At 43.1% G+C, this 20,635-nt stretch overlaps 2 protein-coding genes across 2 annotated transcripts; both read left to right on the top strand.

Moving 5' to 3' along the window:
* The first annotated feature begins 10,732 nt into the window (after window positions 1–10,732).
* Window positions 10,733–13,625, top strand: LOC146658098 (granzyme K-like). The gene is made up of 5 exons (XM_085426555.1): window positions 10,733–10,897; window positions 11,089–11,227; window positions 12,553–12,691; window positions 13,110–13,376; window positions 13,473–13,625. The coding sequence occupies exons 1-5, from the start codon at window positions 10,834–10,836 to the stop codon at window positions 13,623–13,625; spliced, it is 762 nt and encodes a 253-aa protein (XP_085282681.1). The 5' UTR covers window positions 10,733–10,833.
* Window positions 13,626–17,821: 4,196 nt separating this feature from the next.
* Window positions 17,822–20,354, top strand: LOC146658097 (granzyme K-like). The gene is made up of 5 exons (XM_085426551.1): window positions 17,822–17,976; window positions 18,135–18,276; window positions 19,172–19,310; window positions 19,566–19,835; window positions 19,932–20,354. The coding sequence occupies exons 1-5, from the start codon at window positions 17,913–17,915 to the stop codon at window positions 20,082–20,084; spliced, it is 768 nt and encodes a 255-aa protein (XP_085282677.1). The 5' UTR covers window positions 17,822–17,912; the 3' UTR covers window positions 20,085–20,354.
* Window positions 20,355–20,635: the final 281 nt, after the last annotated feature.

Raw genomic sequence — 20,635 nt, 5'->3', positions numbered from 1 at the left:
CGAGTGGCTCCAGCAGATCCCGGGAACAACATCGGAGATCTCTGTCCAGAAGAGCGCAGTCCTGGGAACAGCTAAGATACTGCGCAGGACCCTCAAGCTCCCAGGCCTCTGGTAGAGGACCCGAGCTTGAAGGATAAACCGCCCGCAGGGGCGTGCTGGGTGTTTTTTTATATATAAATATATATATAAATATATATATATATATATATAAATATATATATATATATATATATATATATATATATATATATATATATATATATATATATCTCATAATAATCTGACAGTACTATAATATTGGCCATATTATATTTACCTTACCACAGTGAGATGACTTTGGTCTCATGAACAACATCAGCTAATTGTTATTTATTAGCTAATCTTAAATGACTGTTCAGCACAGACATGAAGCCCAACAATCATGTTTTACAGTCCCGTGGTCTCAGCCTCAGATACTCAACTAATCAAAGTGATTTCATGACAAAAATGAATGACCAACAAAACATTTTTTTCTCCTTCATTTATGTCACACAATCTCGCATTTCTCGCGGTTAGTATCATGGTTGCTAGGCAACCTCAACAGCGCGACGAAGGCTAGACCGTCCCATTTCACAAGCCTCTCACTTCCTCACTTACCGTACGTAGTACACGTAGTGCGCGTACTTCAAGCGTGCAGACCCTGAATTGGGACACAGCCAGTGCCCCCCAAAATATAGCAGAGACTGCCACCTAATGGTGGAGTATAAAAACTACATGTCAGTTACATGTAGTTGTCTTTTGCACGAAACCTTTTCATAAATATGTTTAGAAGAAAACAAACGAACAAATTATTGTTTCACTGAACTTAAAATCTAAAACAAAGGCAGTGACATTAATTTTTGATGCCACAGAAAGACTTTGTAGCTGCTGTAGCAACCATATAAAGTTTGTGGTGTATGTTGTTGCGTGTCTATTCCTGGATTTACGGTTGTCATTTGGAAAGTGTTGAACGAGCAGGACATGTGTTCACTCGGTCGCTGGTGTGCCAGCAGGGAGGCTGGGTGAGTAAGGGGAGGGTGTTTCTTGTTGACGGCTGTCAGTCATCTTGATAAGTTCAGAGCACCTTGGAGTAGCTTCCTTTTGCTCGGGCTTGACTGCAGCATTGATGGATTATTAAACATGCAAATAAACAATTTATGGACCAGTTCTTGGAAACTGGATCAATTTGTTGGGTTGTTACGAGTCATTAGAGCAGTAGTCCTTACTTCAGCCTCATGTGGCTAAATTGGTCATGACAGCAGCATTTTGAAAGAGTTCTCGTACAAACAAAGAAAGTATTCGTTTTTTTACTTCTGTGTCTCGCTTTATTGAAAAGCACAGAATATACGTAAAAATGTATTTGTTTTGATGTTTCCAAGCACAAACACTCAAATTTAGACATAAACAAACAAGGAAGCATGTTCAAGAATTTATCTGTCACAGTCTGGCGAGGGCAGACTGTAGGGGTTGACAAAAAGACCCAAAACGCAGACTCCAAGGAACAGGGAACAGAACTTGAAATGTTAACAAAAGGCGAGCCGTTTAATATGGCTGGTAGAAAAGGTACAAACAAAGGGCAAGGCAAACTGAAGCAAAATTAACACAAACCTAAACTGGGGAATCTAAACAAACAATAAGAACCTAGACAAGAAACTTGGAAGCATGGAATGGGAAACATGGCGTGGACAACAGACGACCTGACAATCACACACTGAAAACAAAGGACTTAAATACACAGGAGGTGATTAGGGGAAGTGGGAACACATGGAGGAACAGCTGACTGACATGAGCCTAAGGGAAGTGAAACTAAATACAATGAACAAAGAACACACGACTCCTTCAAAATAAAACAGGAAACATGAGACAGACATGATAATACAAACTTGATAACATAAGACACGCAGCATGAAACACGAAGGGTGAAGGGAAACTTAAATACAGTCGAAGAAAACACAAGGAGTCTAATAACCAAATGAACTTAGATAACCTAATGAACAAAATAAACTCAAACTTAAAACGCTGGGTCAAAAGACCCAGGATCATGACAGAGCCCCCCCTTCAAGGGCGGATTCCAGACGCCCAAAACCATGAACAAAGAAAAGAAGCAACAAGAAAACAAACATGAAACAAAACCACAAAAAACAAAGAATCTGAAGCACTCAGTCCAAACACAAGGGCTTAAGAGTCTGAGACCCTGTTTCAGGAGGGCGACCATGATCTCGGCAGAAAAGGAGTTCATGGCGAAGTAGTTCAGGTGGCCGACCTGGAGGCCAATGGCACAAGAATCTAAAGTCAGGCAGATCAGCGGGCCGTCCTGGAGGTCGACAGCATAGCAGTTCATAGTTCAAAGGTTCTGGGAGCCAGCCACGAGGAAGGTGGCAGTGGTGAAGCAGGTATGGCTGGCCACACTCGGGCGGCTTGGCTCGTGGCCGGCGGCGATGTGGACGAGACCTGTCGGGTGGCTTGGCTGGCGGTCGACGGTAGTGTGGATGTGGACGTGACCCCTCGGGTGGGTTTCCGTGAACAGGCTGTTTTGACAGGCCCCGGAAACAGCCATGCTGGACGTGGCTTGGCAGGCGAGACGAGCAGAGGCGTGGCGTCGACTTCTGGCTGGGTCGTGGCAGGACCAGGCGAGGCAGGACCAGATAATGGCGCTGCAGGCGACGGCGTGGAAGCCGCAGGTGGCGGTGCTGCAGGCGACGGCGTGGAAGGATGCTGGACGGGCTTGGCTGAACCTCCAGCTGGCGCAACAGGACCAGGCGAGGCAGGGCCAGCAGGTGCGGAGACCTCTGGCTGAGGCGAGGCAGAACCAGGCGAGGCGTCGTCCTGAGGCTGAGGCACGGGAGCTGCAGGTGGCGGCGCTGCAGGTGGCGGCGCTGCAGGTGTCATCGAAGAAAGCTACAGCCCATGGGCCGCCCCAGTTGTTCTGGTGCGAAAGAAAAATGGTACGTGGCGTTTCTGTCTCGACTATACGAAACTCAATGCAGTGACAATCAAAGACTCTCATCCTCTTCCAAGGGTTGATGATGCACTGGATGCACTGTCAGGTTCTGCCTGGTTCTCCACAATGGACCTTCAACATGGCTGTTGGCAGGTTGAACTGGAAGAGAAGGATCGTGAGAAAACTGCTTTCACAACCGGCAGTGGACTTTACCAATTCACTGTTATGCCCATGGGACTCACAAACGCTCCAGCCACATGTCAGCGGTTAATGGAGATGGTACTTCGTGGCCTTCCCTGGAAAACCTGCTTAGTGTATTTGGATGATGTCCTCATTTACAGCCGCTCTTTCGCAGAACATCTCCAGCACCTGGAAGAAATTTTCAGCAGATTCCAGGCAAGTGGCTTGAAGCTAAACCCCTCAAAATGCTGTTTTGCCAAAGATCAGGTACAATTTCTGGGCCACATGGGAAATGTGAACAGTGTGCAAGCCTGGCCTATTCCACAAACAGCGACAGAAGTAAGGTCATTCCTTGGACTTTGTTCATATTATCGCAAGTTCATTCAAAACTTTGCACACCACAGTGTCCCCCTACATGTTCTCACTGAAAAGCATGCAACTTTTCAATGGACTTCTCAGTGCCAGGATGCATTCATGTATCTGAAACATGCCCTCTCAAACCCTCCAGTGGTTTCATTCCCTGACTTCACATTGCCATTTTCTCTGTATACTGATGCTTCAAGCACAGCTATTGGCAGTGTACTAGCTCAAAAACAGGGACAGCAAGAGAAAGTCATTGCCTATGCTAGCCATGCGCCTACAAAGGCAGAAAGAAAGTGGTCGACTTATGATCGAGAACTCTGGGCCATTGTTTGGGCAGTTAGACATTTTCGTCATTATCTCTACAAGCAGCCATTTGTTATTGTCACTGATCACAAGCCCCTCCTGGGTCTTCGGAAAATACCCATTGACAGTGATAGAACTGGTCGCCGTGCTCGCTGGGTTCTTGAACTCGATCCTTTTGAGGGGACTGTGATTCATAAAGATGGCCACCGCCACCTCAATGCGGATGCATTGTCACGTCGCCCTGTCACTGGTGAAACCGTACAGCAGGACACAGTCTGCACTGCTTCTGCTACCTTGAAACCTGAAGAGAGGTGCGTAGGTCCTGCAGGCCCGCCCAACCATAGTCCCTGCAGTACTGACCAAAGACACATTCCATGCAATGACTTTCCTGATCCACGACTGCAGTGTGCAGCGCTATCTGTTTCATCCACATTTGTGCTTGAGCTGCCTGAAGATGATCTCAGAAGTGAACAACAAAAAGATCCTGTACTGTCAGAAGTCATTAGCTGGAAAGCTAAGGGTCAGAAACCACCCTACTGGCGTATGAAAAAATGCCCACCTCAGGAAAAAGTGCTATGGATGAGTACTCTAGACTTACCTTTCACGATGGCTTACTCTGTCGTAAAGCTTTCAACCCGTCCCAAAAATCAGTGTTGCATCAGTTGGTTGTTCCTGAATCTTTAAAAGACACTGTCCTAAAGCTCCTGCATGGCAACCCAGTGTCCGGTCACCTATCAGCAGATAAGGTCCTGGAACGTGCTCAGCAGCTATATTACTGGCCATTCATGTCACGTGACATCAGAATATGGTGCACACAATGCACTCCATGTGATGCCAGACGGAATCCCACACCTCATCACAGAGCTCCAATGAAAACAATTGTTGCTGCGGAGCCATTTCAAAAGGTGGCAGCTGACATACTTGAACTCCACATTACGAGTCGTGGCAACAGGTACGTGCTCGTTGTTCAAGACTATTTCTTGAAATATGCAGTGTTGGGAAGGTTACTTTTAAAATGTATTCCGTTACAGAATACAGAATACATGCCCCAAAATGTATTCTGTAACGTATTCCGTTACGTTACTCAATGACAGTAACGTATTCTGAATACTTTGGAATACTTAATATATTATCATGCTTTTTACAACAACGTGAATGTACTATTGCTGTATGATTTATTACTATTACTGAAGGTCCGCGACTCCGAACTGTAGTAAAGGGACCTCTGACTAATACGGCGGGGTCCCTGTCGGCTCGTAGCCGAAAAATAGCTTTACTTTGTTGTGTGGGTCAACTTTTCTTGCGACAGACAGAGAGAGGCGTTGAAAGGCTGCTCCAACGGAACTTATTGTTTTCGGAGGAAAACACGAACACGGTATACAGTCGAGTCTTAATAGCTTACTTACAACTGGGCTCGTCAGGCACTCTTCTTGGCTGCAGTGGTTATTATTATATTTACATGTTTCCAGCTCCCGTTTTTCCTCGACGACAACTCGTACCTTTCCACTCGCCTTTTTCTCCCTCCTCGCGCTCACAGACACATAACGTGTATGGCAGTCCATTCTCCCTGCAACACGGACTACACTGCCCATGATGCTACATTCTTTAGAGCTATGCTTGTAGCATTCTGCCTGTTAGCTTAGCACAACAACAACAACGAAAAGGCGCTCTCTCACCCAGGAAACACACAGTCGCAGAAAGAGAGAGTGAGCGTCGCCCTGTAACCATGGCAACCGTAACGCTGCCGCCTGGAACGAAAGAACGTAGCTGTCAAACAAAACCCAAACAGTCCTGACCCGCGACAAAATGAAACAGGAAAGTACCGCAGTGTAATCCATTTATTTCAACAAAGTAACTGTATTCTGAATACCACCTTTTTAAACGGTAACTGTAACGGAATACAGTTACTCATATTTTGTATTCTAAATACGTAACGGCGGTACTTGTATTCCGTTACTCCCCAACACTGGAAATATGTCAATCTCTATGCTATTGCAGACCAACGTGCCACAACAGTTGCAAAATGCCTGTTTGACAACTTCATCTGTCAGCACGGCGTCCCTAATTACAGGCCAATCTCCAACCTTCCTTTCATATCAAACATCCTTGAAAGAGTAGTTGTCAAACAGCTAACAGATCATCTGCAGAGGTTTATTTGAAGAGTTTCAGTCAGGTTTCAGAGCTCATCACAGCACAGAAACAGCTTTAGTGAAGGTTACAAATGATCTTCTTATGGCCTCTGACAGTGGACTCATCTCTGTGCTTGTCCTGCTAGACCTCAGTGCAGCGTTCGATACTGTCGACCATAATATCCTATTAGAGCGATTAGAACATGCTGTAGGTATTACAGGTACTGCACTGCAGTGGTTTGTATCATATCTATCTAATAGACTCCAGTTTGTGCATGTAAATGGAGAGTCCTCTTCACACACTGAGGTTAATTATGGCGTTCCACAGGGTTCAGTGCTAGGACCAATTCTGTTTACATTATACACGCTTCCCTTAGGCAGCATCATTAGAAGACATAGCATACATTTACACTGCTATGCAGATGACACCCAGCTCTATCTGTCCATGAAGTCAGATAACACACACCAATTAGTTAAACTGCAGGAATGTCTTAAAGACATAAAGACCTGGATGGCCGCTAACTTTCTGCTTCTTCATTCAGATCAAACTGAGGTTATTGTACTCGGCCCTGAAAATCTTAGAAATATGGTATCTAAGCAGATTCTTACTCTGGATGGCATTACCTTGGCCTCCAGTAACACTGTGAGGAACCTTGGAGTCATTTTTGACCAGGACATGTCCTTCAACGCACATATTAAACAAATATGTAAGACTGCTTTCTTCCATTTGTGCAACATCTCTAAAATTAGAAATATCCTGTCTCAGAGTGATGCTGAAAAACTAGTTCATGCATTTATTACTTCCAGGCTGGACGACTGTAATTCATTATTATCAGGATGTCCAAAAAACTCACTGAAAAGCCTTCAGCTAATCCAAAATGCTGCAGCAAGAGTCCTGACAGGGACTAGAAAGAGAGAGCAGATTTCTCCTGTTTTGGCTTCCCTTCATTGGCTTCCTGTTAAATCCAGAATTGAATTCAAAATCCTGCTCCTCACATACAAGGTCTTAAATAATCAGGCCCCATCTTATCTTAATGACCTTGTAGTACCATATCACCCTATTAGAGCACTTGGCTCTCGCTCTGCAGGCCTACTTGTTGTTCCTAGAGTATTTAAAAGTAGAATGGGAGGCAGAGCCTTCAGTTTTCAGGCCCCTCTTCTGTGGAACCAGCTTCCAGTTTGGATTCAGGAGACAGACACTATCTCTACTTTTAAGATTAGGCTTCAAACTTTCCTTTTTGCTAAAGCATATAGTTAGGGCTGGACCAGGTGACCCTGAATCCTCCCTTAGTTATGCTGCAATAGACGTAGGCTGCCGGGGGATTCCCATGATGCATTGAGTTTTTCCTTTCCAGTCACCTTTCTCACTCACTATGTATTAACAGACCTCTCTGCATTGAATCATATCTGTTATTAACCCCTGTCTCTCTTCCACAGCATGTCTTTATCCTGTCTTCCTTCTCTCACCCCAACCAATCGCAGCAGATGGCCCCGCCCCTCCCTGAGCCTGGTTCTGCCGGAGGTTTCTTCCTGTTAAAAGGGAGTTTTTCCTTCCCACTGTCGCCAAAGTGCTTGCTCATAGGGGGTCATATGATTGTTGGGTTTTTCTCTGTATCTATGAAGCGCCTTGAGGCGACTTTTGTTGTGATTTGGCGCTATATAAATAAAATTGAATTGAATTGAATTGAATGTAATGGTCTGTTAGAGGATGTAGAGAGCCATAGCCCCGCCCCCCAGGGGATGAAGCAGGCATGGAGGAGATCCAAGGCCCAGACATCCAGAGGCCCCAGAGTGCGAGAGCCCAAGGAGGACCACCGGAGGGGCATCCGTGCCACCCTCCTGGGAAGAGCTGAGGAGAACCCCAGATGAGGGGTCACCCAGTAGCCATGGAGCAGAAGCCAGAGGGGGCTGCAGTGGTGTGCCCGCCGGCAGCCAGCTGTGCCAGAGTGAACCGAGCCGCAGGCCCGGAGGCCCGAGGGCCCCCTTTGCCCCGGAAGAGGCCTGACCGAGCAACAGGCGCCAGCCCCCGCCAAGTAGTCACCGGGAGTGAGCCGGTACATACCTGAGCGCCCAGCCCCGGACACCCAGAACCACCAACGCACTGACCCCTGAGGGCATCAGTCACCGGCAGGGAGTGTGGTGAGGGGAGATAGGCCTTGGAGGGCCTGGGAGTTCCCAGAGAGGTGGAGTCTAAGACCCGACCTGACATATAGACACAGACAAACAGGCACACACAGACACAAACATGCATGCCCACCCGCATGCACACATTATATCAATATTCTAACTGAATATGTACAAATTTGATCCTGTGTGAATTAAAGAAAATCCCAAATAAATTCAACATTTTGCACCCTAACCCCCTTAGCCTTACATAGTTTTTAAATAATCACTGGACATATTTCCCACATAATTAATATGTAATATGTCTTACTGTTCTTAGCCCAAGAAACCACTGAAGCAAACCAATATAATGAAACTGCCTGAAGTTGGGCAAAAAAACCATGCAGCTGGCGACATATCTGTACATCTGTAAACCGTATTGTTTTGCAACCTTTTAGTGAAACAAACGTGTCAACAACAATTCTTTGTCAATATTAGGACTTGCAAAGAAAAGCGTCTGGACTTCTTTAAGTAGCTTGAAGACGTTTCACCTCTCATCCGAGAAGCTTCTTCAGTTCTAAGGTCAAATGGTGGAGAGTCCCAGATATAAACCTAGTGGGAGTGACCCCCCACAGAGGGACAAAGGACCCCCTGATGATCCTCTAATCGCCTGAGTCAAGGTGTGAAACTGGGTGTGGGTCCCAATCAGCCAGAGTTTCGGGTGTGTTCATTGTGAAACCTGGCCCCACCTTATCATGTGATTTCCTGAGGTCAGATGGCCCAGGATGTGAGTGGGCGTTAAGGCATCTGGGAAGGGATCTCAAAACTGGATTATAGATGGCAGACAGTTGGTGTCGTAAACCCCGCCTCTGTTCAAAGATGGTCGCTCACAGTGGACATAGATGCTTCTTTTACTCCTCTTTCAAACCATCTGTCCTCTCTGTCCAAAATGTGAACATTGGCATCCTCGAAAGAGTGTCCTTTATCCTTAAGATGCAGATGGACTGCTGAGTCTTGTCCTGTGGAGGTGGCTCTTCTGTGTTGTGCCATGCGCTTGTGAAGTGGCTGTTTGGTCTCTCCAATGTAGAGGTCTGGGCATTCCTCACTGCACTGTACAGCATACACCACATTGTTAAGTCTGTGTTTTGGCGTTTTGTTTTATCTGAGTGTATGGCTGGGTCTGAAGTACACTGAGATGTCGTGCTTGTTAGTTTTTTGGGGTTTTTTAAGCAACTTAAAGACGTCCAGACACTCCAAACCACATTTACTCAGGGCCTTCTTGATGTTCTTCTGCCTCCCTGGCTGCTGTGTCTGTGGGCATGATGTTCGCTCTGTGTTGTAGCGTCCTGATGACACCCAGTTTGTGCTCCAGTGGATGATGAGACAAAGATACTGATCTGTATGTGTAGGTTTATGGTACACGTCAGCTTGTAGATGTCCAGCTGGGAGAAATGTGGTTATCCCAGCTGGACTTTTGTCAAAGCTGGGAAGGCGCCAAAAGAAAGTTCCAGCCGATCCGGGAGAGAAGGACAACCGCTGCCCAAGCGGTTTCACACATGTACAAAGTCCATAAGTAGCATGTTACCGTTTGAACACTGGTCTATATTCTGTAAAGGTTCTTGTTCTTATAACTGTACTCGTTTTGGCTGAGAGGAGCGAGGCTGGTTGTGCTCTTCACACTCCTCGAGAAAAAAACATTAGTGTGTAAACTTGTGACTGTGTGACTTTTAAAGACACTAATAATGTACGTTGTATAATAATTCCACCCTGAAAAAGGAAAAGTTCAAAGAAATCATTTAAAGCTAATAATTGCCCATGCCTGTTGTCACCTTATATAATTATATATTATTTTGTTTTAACTCTTTCTGAGCTTAAGAAACCACCGAAGCAAAACAATTAAGCAAACCTGTCTGAAGGAAGGCAAAAGTGTATATTTAAATTATTGTATAGTTTTTATAATGTGCTATAAGCATGTGTGCACTTTTATAGAGCTGTTTCCAATTTCGTTAAACTGTGTATAATGACAATAAAGGCTTTCAATTTCAATGTCAATTTAAAAAGAACCGCAGCAGCATTTCTGTGGCAGCTCGATTGGGAAAAACTGTCAGCGATATAGTTTTGCAACCTTTGGTGAAACTGTGTTGACAACGTCTGTAAATATTAGGACACTGCGTCTTTTGTCATCATTTACTTCCAGAAATGCTCTTTCATTTGTTTCAAGCTGTCTCCTTTTTATCCTTTTTTTTTCTCGAACACAGTTTGTAGAAACCTTTGAGGTATCATTTTCAGTGACACAGACCAAAAGAGCGAGAGGAGAACTGTTTTTAATGTCACTCTGTTGTTGCACATGAGTCACATGTTCATGTTCATTTGTGTTTTTTTTGTTTTTGTTTTTTTGTTATATGTTGTGCTTGTTGTCACTTCTGCTCTAAATGTAACTCAACATGACTGTAAATGAGATTCAGCCTCAAAGATTTCTTGGAGTAAATAACTCTGGGCTCACGAGACGGGGCTCTCTGCTATATTTTGTGGGCGTGGTTTAACTTGTGCTTGTTCATAGTATTGATACTATTTCATAATCAGAATAATAAAACACTTTGTATAGAGGTAGGTGTGTGTGTGTGTGTGTGTGTGTGTGTGTGTGTGTGTGTGTGTGTGTGTGTGTGTGTGTGTGTGTGTGTGTGTGTGTCCATTTATCTTACCCACCATTTTCAGACCACGCCCCCTCAGCTCAGCACATAAAGCATCACAGTGGGTTTCAGTGCATTCAACAGATCAAAGGAGGAAGAAGAAGAAATGTCCTGCCGGAAGAATTTCAGTCTTCTCATCTCATGTGTGCTCCTCTTCATCATCCAGCCAGGTGAGTGATGTTTTCTATTGTAATTTAATTTATTTGTTGATAATTTAAATCTTCATGTAAACAAGCGTAACACAAAGTTCCTGATATTGTTCAGTGCTACAGAGCAGTTGGTGCTGTGTTTGTTTCACTCATCTGTTCTTCACTTCATCATCAGCTCATTTATGCGTCCTGATGTTTGGTTTCTGCTTCAGGTCGTGGTTCTGAGATTATCAATGGGAAAGAAGTCAAGCCACACTCACTGCCTTTCATGGCTCATGTGACAGGTGAATATTCCTGTGGAGGGACATTAATCCATCCACAGTGGGTCCTGACAGCTGCCCACTGCACTGGGTAAGAATCCCATGCTTTAAGGAGCCTCGAACTGTCTGGGGTCTGGATCTCCACCACGCCTACTTCATGTCCCTGGGGGCGGGGCTATGGCGCCCCATACCCACTCTTAGACAGTTACACGAAGAAACCTTATGAATACAAAACGTGCTCACAAACACACACTATCTTTGGTGGCTGCTGCCTCTAAATAATCGTGTGTTGTCGGTCTTGTGTAGCATTCAATATTTATTATTTACTGCTACATGATGACTCGTGTTGGTTGTTTCTGTGTTTCTGCTGTGTCTCTCTTTCCTTTGTCTTTCCCGTCCCCGCTCCTCTCCATTCTGACTGTAATAACCTTAAAGTAAAAAAAGTAAATACTGAAGATCGAATGAACTATGACAATCAAGTGGACCAATATGACAAAAACTGTAATGATCCACTTGTGAAAGTCAGTCTGTTGGGCTTTTTTTGGCCTTCAGACAGTCATACTGATTGTTACAGTGCCAAACAGGACAGGCAAAAAAAAAAAGACATTTCTTATTCTTTAAATATTTATTATATTTGTTTTTAACAGACTGTGAAGAGAATATATTGTGACCTTCTTAAATTTCGATAGTTTAGAGCGTGGGATCACATGTCTGCACACTTTGATATACTGACTGTGAGTGAGGACATAAACATGATGTTGCTGGATTTATATTTATCGTAGCAAAACATAATGTCAGCAAACATTTTACTGATATGAGCAGTATAAACATCTTTGCAACTTTACATGACAGGAAAAAAACTAGAAAACAAGTAGACAGGTTTGCACTTTAACGAAACGAGAACGTGATCACAGTCCAAAAAATGATGCTACACAAAATGTGTTTGTAATTTAAATTAATAACATTCACAAACTCAAAGGAAAGCTGTTTCTTAGAGAGTAGAGCTGATCCTCTTTGAAGGTGTTATGTATAACAGCTGCTTCAGAGTTTTCCTCTCTCCTGTAGGCCAGAGGTGGAAGCTCCTCGAGGGCCGGTGTCCTGCAGGTTTTAGATCTCACCCTGGGTCAACACACCTGAATCAGATGATGAGTTCATTACCAGGCGTCTGGAGAACCTCGAGACATGTTGAGGAGGTCGTTTAGCCATTTGAATCAGCTGTGATGGATCAAGGACACATCTAAGACCTGCAGGACACCGGCCCTCGAGGCCTGGAGTCCGACACCCCTGTGCTATATATTAACACACATGCAATGAGACAATTATGATTATTGTTTTTGAACCTGAACTTTTAACTTTTAAAACATGTAAACAGTCATCACTAGAGTGTGTGTGTGTGTGTGTGTGTGTGTGTTGCAGTATGAATAAGGCGACTTTGGGAGCACACTCTATCAAGAAACGGGAAGAAAATTCTAAACAGATCCGAGAGGTTGTGACACACGTTCCTCATCCCAGCTACACCAGTGTAGCTCTGGGCAACGACCTCATGTTGCTCAAGGTAAGGAGATGATTCACTGTCCAAAAGTAAGTAAAGAAAAAATGCAACATTTTCATATTAAATAAAGTATTTTCTCTTTAGACACGTTCACACACATTTCAACAAATCACTGCAGATATTTCAGGAAAATATAAAAATAAATGAGTGAATGACTGATGGTGCAAAAGTTCAGCACAATGCTGCATATTTATGTAAATATTAGTGCTGCCAGTGTTAATCTCAATAAAATGACGTTAACGCCAAAACTGCATTAAAGCGGCAAATCTCTAATACCTCGTTAACACGGATCGCCACGCGGGGCTGGTTAGCTCGTTAACATGTTAGCCACATCATTTTAACAAGATTAAATTAATTGACTTAATTAGATAATTAATAATAAGAATTAACTTAATTATATGTATACTTTTTTTTTTTTTAGCTTAACAAACCAGCAAAGAAAACCGGGGCAGTCAAATGGCTCAAGTTACGCACAGCCAGAGACCCGGCAGCTGGCAGCACGTGTCTGGTGGCTGGATGGGGAATAACCGAAACAAAACGACCATCAGACGTCCTCAAGTCTGTCAATGTGACTGTGGTGGACAGGCAGACGTGCAACTCTCGTGATTATTACGACCACGACCCTGTTATCACTGATGACATGATATGTGCTGGTTCAGATGGTACAAACGTCGCTGATACCTGTCAGGTACGTATGAAGAATACATGTATTTTTCCTTGTTTGAAGTAAATGTTCATTCAGCTCAACACCTGAAACACTGTCATGTGTTTGTTCTTGCTGCAGGGGGATTCAGGAGGGCCGCTGTTGTGCGATGGAGCGCTGGTTGGAGTCACTTCTTTTGGACGGGGTTGTGGTGTCATTGAAAAACCTGGAGTCTACTCGTTTGTCTCAAGGAAACAACTGAAGTGGATCAAGGAAACATTAAAGTCAGCTTAAATGTCATGAAAGCACAGGCGTGAATCTCTACGAGCTTTGATGCTTTCATGTTAAATCTCTCGGTGATGTCTCTGTAGACCATTATCCATTTTATCATTTCTCATTTTTTAGTTTCTGCTAGCTTGCTCACATTCTGCACATGTAGCGGTGCTGTCACGGTCAGTCGTTTCCACTGCAGGAACTGAAGGCGGGAACATTAACTGGACTGACCTGAACACGTTTTTTAGCCATTCAGTATTAAAAAAGGCACAGCCACTGTGATGGTTTATGGATTGCTGTTTTTCATTTTAGCTGTTGTAATTACAGGTGTATACACAACCCTGTATAAGTGTGATGACCTCGCAACGATCACGACAGCTCCAAAAGCAATCTTCACATTTCTACAGGGGAAAATGAGCTTTTTTACCCTGCAATTTACTGATTTGTGAAAAGATGTTATTTTCACTCAAATTTTAATTTGTAATTTCTCTTTTTCAATTGTTTTTAATTATCACACATAATCCATGAACATAAAACAAAGTGAGTTTATTCAGTCTGTCAGTCATGGTTTGTCACCATCTCCTGTGTTAGAAACTAAAAATTGTGGCCAGAATGTTTTTATGCTGAATTTTTAAGCATAAATTCTTGTGTATTTTATTGCTCTTTGAATATTTGTGCTAAAAAAACAAAAACAAACAATCCTAAAACAACAATTTGTCCTGACACATTTTCTATTCTTTCTACTTTCGAATAAAGCTCGTGGCTCTTTCTTTCATTCATGGTTCTTTCAAAGCGTCCTGTTTTTTGCAGTAACTCCTTTTGGCACCACATACTTCACTCTTTCACACTTTTCTTTTTTCGATTGTCACTTCTAACAACACGTGGCTGCAGTTTTGTCTCATACACAGCCACAACCTCGGGTCACAGTCGCTGATGCAGGGAGGTGTGATGAGCTGATGGAGCTCCGGTGTGTCTCGGCCTCACCTGCCGACGAGCCCAAACCAAACTCCTAAATCTTTCACATTATTTTGCAATGAGGAATTGTTTCAGTCCTCCATTTTTAGTGTTTTTTTATGACCACAAGCCACAGAGCAAGAAGTCCCCTGGCCTGGACCCTGAACACATCACTCACCACAAACATCCTTAAACAACACCCTGACATGATGTGTGTCAGTCTTTAGAGCACAGAATGAAAATGACAATCTAAGCTTAGTTTCACAGTGATACAGACACAAGGAGCGATCCAGTGTACTGTAACTGTAACCTCTGAGGAGAACAAAAACAGAACGAGGACAATAACACTCGTGCAGAGCGACAATGACAGATCTGGCTTGTTGAGCAATAACCTGTTCGAGGCATTAAACTGTCCATCTGTTCTAACTGCATGATTGACCCTGCTTCTGAATGTGATCACTTTGCTGATAATGCTTTATGCATTTACTTTAGCCTGTTGTGTCATGGTGCACTGTGTGCAGGCAGAGTAGGAACCAAAGACAAATTAAATGAAGCCTCGTTGCTGTTACAGGAAATACAAAAACTCAGGCAAGGAGAAAACTGGACACACAGCCAGCAGAGATGATGCAACAAGGAACAGAGAAAACGGAGGACACAGCAGCTAACAAGACGATGACTAACAGGTGGGAAGACAACTGGAACTAACTACAGAGTAAAGAGACACAATGCACACAGGACGAGAGAAAAGAAACCAACACAGAGACCAGGACTAAGACACGTGACACTGACATGGAGACATGACGGACACAGACTGGACACAGAAAAGAACTGACATCATCAGGAACTAAGGACTAGTCCAGGGGTGGGGAACTCCAGGCCTCGAGGGCCGGTGTCCTGCAGGTCTTAGATGTGTCCTTGATCCAACACAGCTGATTTAAATGGTTAAATGACCTCCACAACATGTCATGAAGTTCTCCAGAGGCTGGTAATGAACTAATCATGTGATTCAGGTGTGTTGACCCAGGGTGAGATCTAAAGCCTGCAGGACACCGGCCCTGGACTAGACTATCATACTCAACACTAAATACCAGAGTGAAAGTAAATCATCCAAAAGAATAAATAATAAATTTAAAAAAATCAAACTTCTGGTCAAAGACCCAGGACCGTGACATGTTAGGTGATGTTGTCATTATTCACAGCTTTCAGTTTTGTACACAGTCCAACCGGTTTGTTGTTTGTCACCTGTTCATGGGCCTTTATTTATCAGGCTGCAAACTTCCTGTTTGGGTCCCTTAGTCCCGCTGTAAGCTTCAGTCCAGGTTGCTAGGCAAAAGTTTAATGAAGGAGTCCCTCATGGCTGTTTGCATGTTCCAAACTTTAGAAGGAACGGCACTCTAACTCACATCCTGTCACATGAGCAGTTTTAACTTTAACACGGTCTAAATAGGACACAGGAAGACAAACAGTCCAGGATGATCTACAGCGACAAAACCAGCCTGCTATGTGCACACAGTCTGTTAGAGGTGACAGTGACACTAGGGATGGGTATCGTTTAGGTTTTGTCTGATACCGGTGCCAAACCGGTAATTTTGAAACGGTGCCGGTGCTTAAACGGTGCTCGAACCGATGCTTAAAGAATGGAGAACACACACTTTGTCCAAAACCCTCTCATGTTTAGCTTTTTTTGTCATGGTCCAGAGTCTGTGACTCCATGTTTATGTTTTAGTTTATTGTTATTCTGGGGTTTTGTACTGTCCTTTTTTCATGTTTCGTGTTCCTATGTTCTGTTGTTTGTGTGTGTTGTGTCATTACGTGTATGTGTTCCTGTCTTGTTCTGAAGGTCCTTTTCTTATGTGAGTGTGTTCAGCTTACGTTTCACCTGCCTCGTCAGTCATGATTTCACCCAGGTGTGCTTCCCTCCTGTCTCCCATCCCCTGATTACTGCTGTGTGTATTTAAGCCCTGTGTGTTCTCCTGCCTGTTGCCGGGTTGTCTCCCTCTGTCGTCTGTGTTCGGTCTGTGTCATCTACCTGCGTCTGCCTGCTTTGCCATTTCAGTTCTGTGTTGTGTTTTTTCTCCAGTTTAGGTTTTGCTTTGTTTCCGTCCACACCTTTGAATGAAATGGATGTTACTACACTGCCTTCCCAAGTGACTCCCAATCACATAAGAGTATGAGACAGTGGACCTTTTTTACTTAGGGGTGTACTCACTTTTGTTGCTGCCACCTTTGCTTGGTTTAGGCAATAATGGCTGTGTTTGAGTTATTTTGAGGTGACAGCAAATTTACACTGTTATACAAGCTGTACACTGACTACTTTACATTGTAGCAAAGTGTCACATCTTCAATGTTGTCCCATGAAAAATGTGAGGGGTGTACTCACTTTTGTGAGATACTGTATCCATCCATCTCTCTCACACACAGAGTCAGATTTTAATGTTTATGCCTTTAATTTAAGAACAACTTTATTTCATATTTGGTAAATTCTTTTATTACAGAGACTAAACTCACAATGTTTAAGCTTGAAGTGAGCTCATAGCAGACTCCAGCTGACTGCAGTTGTATTAAAAGCAGTGATGGTTTCTCTGAGTGAAGGTGAGCTGCTGGCAGGAACACAGTTTGTAGGAATACACCCGGAGCGTCTGCAGGGAGAAAAGGAGAAGTTAGAAGCTGCTGTGGTGCGTTTGAAGAGTCTTTGCTTGTAATCGGGTTCATAGAGAGACTGAGGAAGTGACATTTCTCCATTTCTGAATAATCACACCAACACTTGTCACCTTCTCACCAAGCTTATCGCTGATGATCTTGTTGTCTATCCCAGTGTACATCTTCAGTCGTGTCCCTGATGTCCTTCGGTCTTACCCACGGTGATAGGAGGTGAGCATGGAGTGAATTGATTCAGTGGATCGGTGTGCTTCATACACTTAATGAGTAATCTGTAATCAGTTTCAGCAGAGGATCAAATAATTAGTGTGGCTGATTGAGGGAAATAGAGTTCAGTTATTGTATTCTGAAGTATTGGTCAGTAGTTTGTACGCTCTGCCCTTTCAGATCATTTACTTTCATAAATATTCTAATTAAAATGGGGCATTTAGAAACACTCATGAGTGTAACTGACAGTGTGGACACACACCCACTGAAACTGTGAGCTGTTGCTAGAAACATTCATACGTGTTGCTCAAAGTGTTGCACCAAGATTTGATGTGAGATAATGCACGATATAAAAAGAGCTTAAGGTCATCACTTATGACCAGTCTGAGCACAGGCATTAGAACAACATCAGCACTCCTCAGTTTTGTGTGTGATTCATCACAGCGGGTTTCACTGCATTCAACATCTGATCTACCACAGCCAGGAAAAATGTTCTGCCTGAGGAGTTTCGGTCTTTTCCTCTCGTGCGTGCTCCTCTTCATCACACAGCCAGGTGAGTAACGTTTCTATTGGGCTTTAATGAATGATTGTGTTATGTAAACAACAAAGAACACATTGCTGATATCTCGGTGCAGAGTGTTTTTCCACTCATCTGTTCTTGACTTGATCATGTGCTGATTTATGTTTTTGGATATTTTCTTTTTGTTTCAGGTCACGGTTCTGAGATCATTCAAGGGAAAGAAGTCGAGCCGCACTCGCTGCCTTTCATGGCTTATTTAAGAGGTAAACTGTCTTCGTGTGGAGGGACATTGATCCATCCACAGTGGGTGCTGACGGCTGCCCACTGCACTCGGTAGGAACATGAACTTTTAATTTTTTCTTATTTTTTTCTAAAAAATAAAATTACATTATTTATTTTTTACAGACAGTGTGAAACATTGTCTCCTTTGTTAATTGTGATAAATTGTAATGTCCATGCACTCACTCTACTAATACATACTGGTTTAGAGTGATTGCATTAAAAATGACATTTCTATAACACAATGCTGCTTATCATTTTACTGCGAAGGTCAGTACAAACATTTGGGCCCGTTGCTATATCTACATGTCTTTCCTCATCTTATATTCTTGTTTTCTTACATTATAGACAGAAACCAAACAGGTGAATGTGTTTGTGGAAACCACTCAAAGTTTGTCTCCATGAAATGTGTGAAAGACAACAGCTTGAATGAAAACAGAGGTTTATCACATCATAAATGTATTTTAAAAAATAAATGTTTCTCTAATTCAGCTTTCATTACATTCACACATGAAGAAAATCTGCCTTTTAAATAGTAAAGCTGAACGTTTTAAGGTGTTCCAGCTGCTCCAGAGCTGGAACAAGAAAGTAGGAAGTAAAATCGATCCAGAGTCTTCAAAGGTCAAAACACACACGTTTCTATAATTTTACATGTCAAGCTGTTTAAGCCAAGAACTGTACAGATATTTACAACTCTTAAAACATTTTATATTATTGAATTCTTATTTTTTTCTTATTCTTGATTTATAATATATTGTTGAAGTTTGTATTTCAGCTGGAGGAAATACGATGCTACGATGTTGTTAAGTCTCTAATGATCATCAGAGACTTAGTAACAGCCATTACGCAGCCAGATGTATTAATATATACACTAATAGCATTAATATGATTATTCTTATAGAAACTCCTGATCTGTTAACCCTCTAAATGTGTAACTTTTCTTTGACAGTATGTATAAGGTGGTCCTGGGAGCGCACTCCATCAGGAAAACGGAAAAAGATTCAAAGCAGATCCGAGAGGTTGAGAAACTTTTTCCACATCCCAACTATACCCATGTAACCAAGGGCAACGACCTCATGTTGGTGAAGGTAAGGTGGTAAACTAATCCCCAAAAACAAGTCAAGTAAAAATGCAACAGGATTAATGCATTTGTTTTTACCTTACATGACGTATGTCTGTGTATGTCTACGTTTCAATAATACTGCACATATTTCCCATTTTCAAAGTAAAACATGCAAATAGATGACGGTTCAAGACTTTAGCACAGTGCTGCATAAATATAAGCTTTAAGACCAACTCTGTAAAGTTACTACATCAGTGTCACTCAGTGTTTCTTTTTTTAGCTTCAGGAACCAGTGACTCTGACCAGGGCAGTGAAGTGGCTCAAGTTTGGCAACACTGTGAGAGACCCGGCAGCTGGCAGCAGGTGTCTGGTGGCTGGATGGGGACGAACCGAAACAAAACGACCATCAGACGTCCTCAAGTCTGTCAATGTGACTGTGGTCGGCAGGCAGAAGTGCAACTCTTGTGATTATTACAACCACAGACCTGAGATCACCAAACACATGATATGTGCTGGTTCAGATGGTACAAACGTCGCTGATACCTGTCAGGTACGTATGAAGAATACATGTATTTTTCCTTGTTTGAAGTAAATGTTCATTCAGCTCAACACCTGAAACACTGTCATGTGTTTGTTCTTGCTGCAGGGGGATTCAGGAGGGCCGCTGTTGTGCGATGGAGCGCTGGTTGGAGTCACTTCTTTCGGACGGGGTTGTGGTGTCATTAAAAAACCTGGAGTCTACTCGTTTGTCTCAAGGAAACAACTAAAGTGGATCAAGAAGACAATGAAATCATTCTGAATGTCATGAAAGCACAGGCGTCAGGCTGCACGAGCAAGATGAGAACCTTTGATGGTTTATGGTAAATCTGTCAGTGCGGTGTCTGTAGACCATTCTGCATTTGATCATTTTAGTGTTTCTCTTACATTTCATTATATTTTAGCTTCTGCTTTGCAATAATTGTTACACACTCTGCGCATATACAGTATGATAGCAGCCCTCTGTTGGTTAGTCCATTACTGCCATTGAAGGAACTTAAAGCAGGCACAATGTGGCACAAACTTTAAGTGGACCCCAAACCATCTGGGGGGGGGGGGGGGGGTTGCGCTTTCTTTTTTTCTTTTTTCTTTTTTTTTTTTTTTTTTTTTTTGTGTCCGGTTCTGATCTTTAGCCATCAGGATTGTTGTCTTAAGGCCAAGAAGGGGGGGGGGGGCGCTTTCTGTATATAAAAATGAAAACAGTCACTGTGACGGTTTGTAGATTACTGATTATCTCTACAGACCGCACATAAACATGGTTACCCATCCAAGTGTTTCTACATGCACAGTTCCTGAAACAAGCTGCAAATTCCT

This window comes from Rhamphochromis longiceps, linkage group LG12, assembly GCF_057381845.1.
Source record: "Rhamphochromis longiceps isolate RC_006_pf linkage group LG12, R_longiceps_female_GT1.1, whole genome shotgun sequence".
In the NCBI taxonomy this organism is placed as follows: Eukaryota; Metazoa; Chordata; class Actinopteri; order Cichliformes; family Cichlidae; genus Rhamphochromis; species Rhamphochromis longiceps.
Note: the sequence above shows the minus strand (reverse complement) of the source record. Positions and strands in the feature narration are given on the sequence as shown.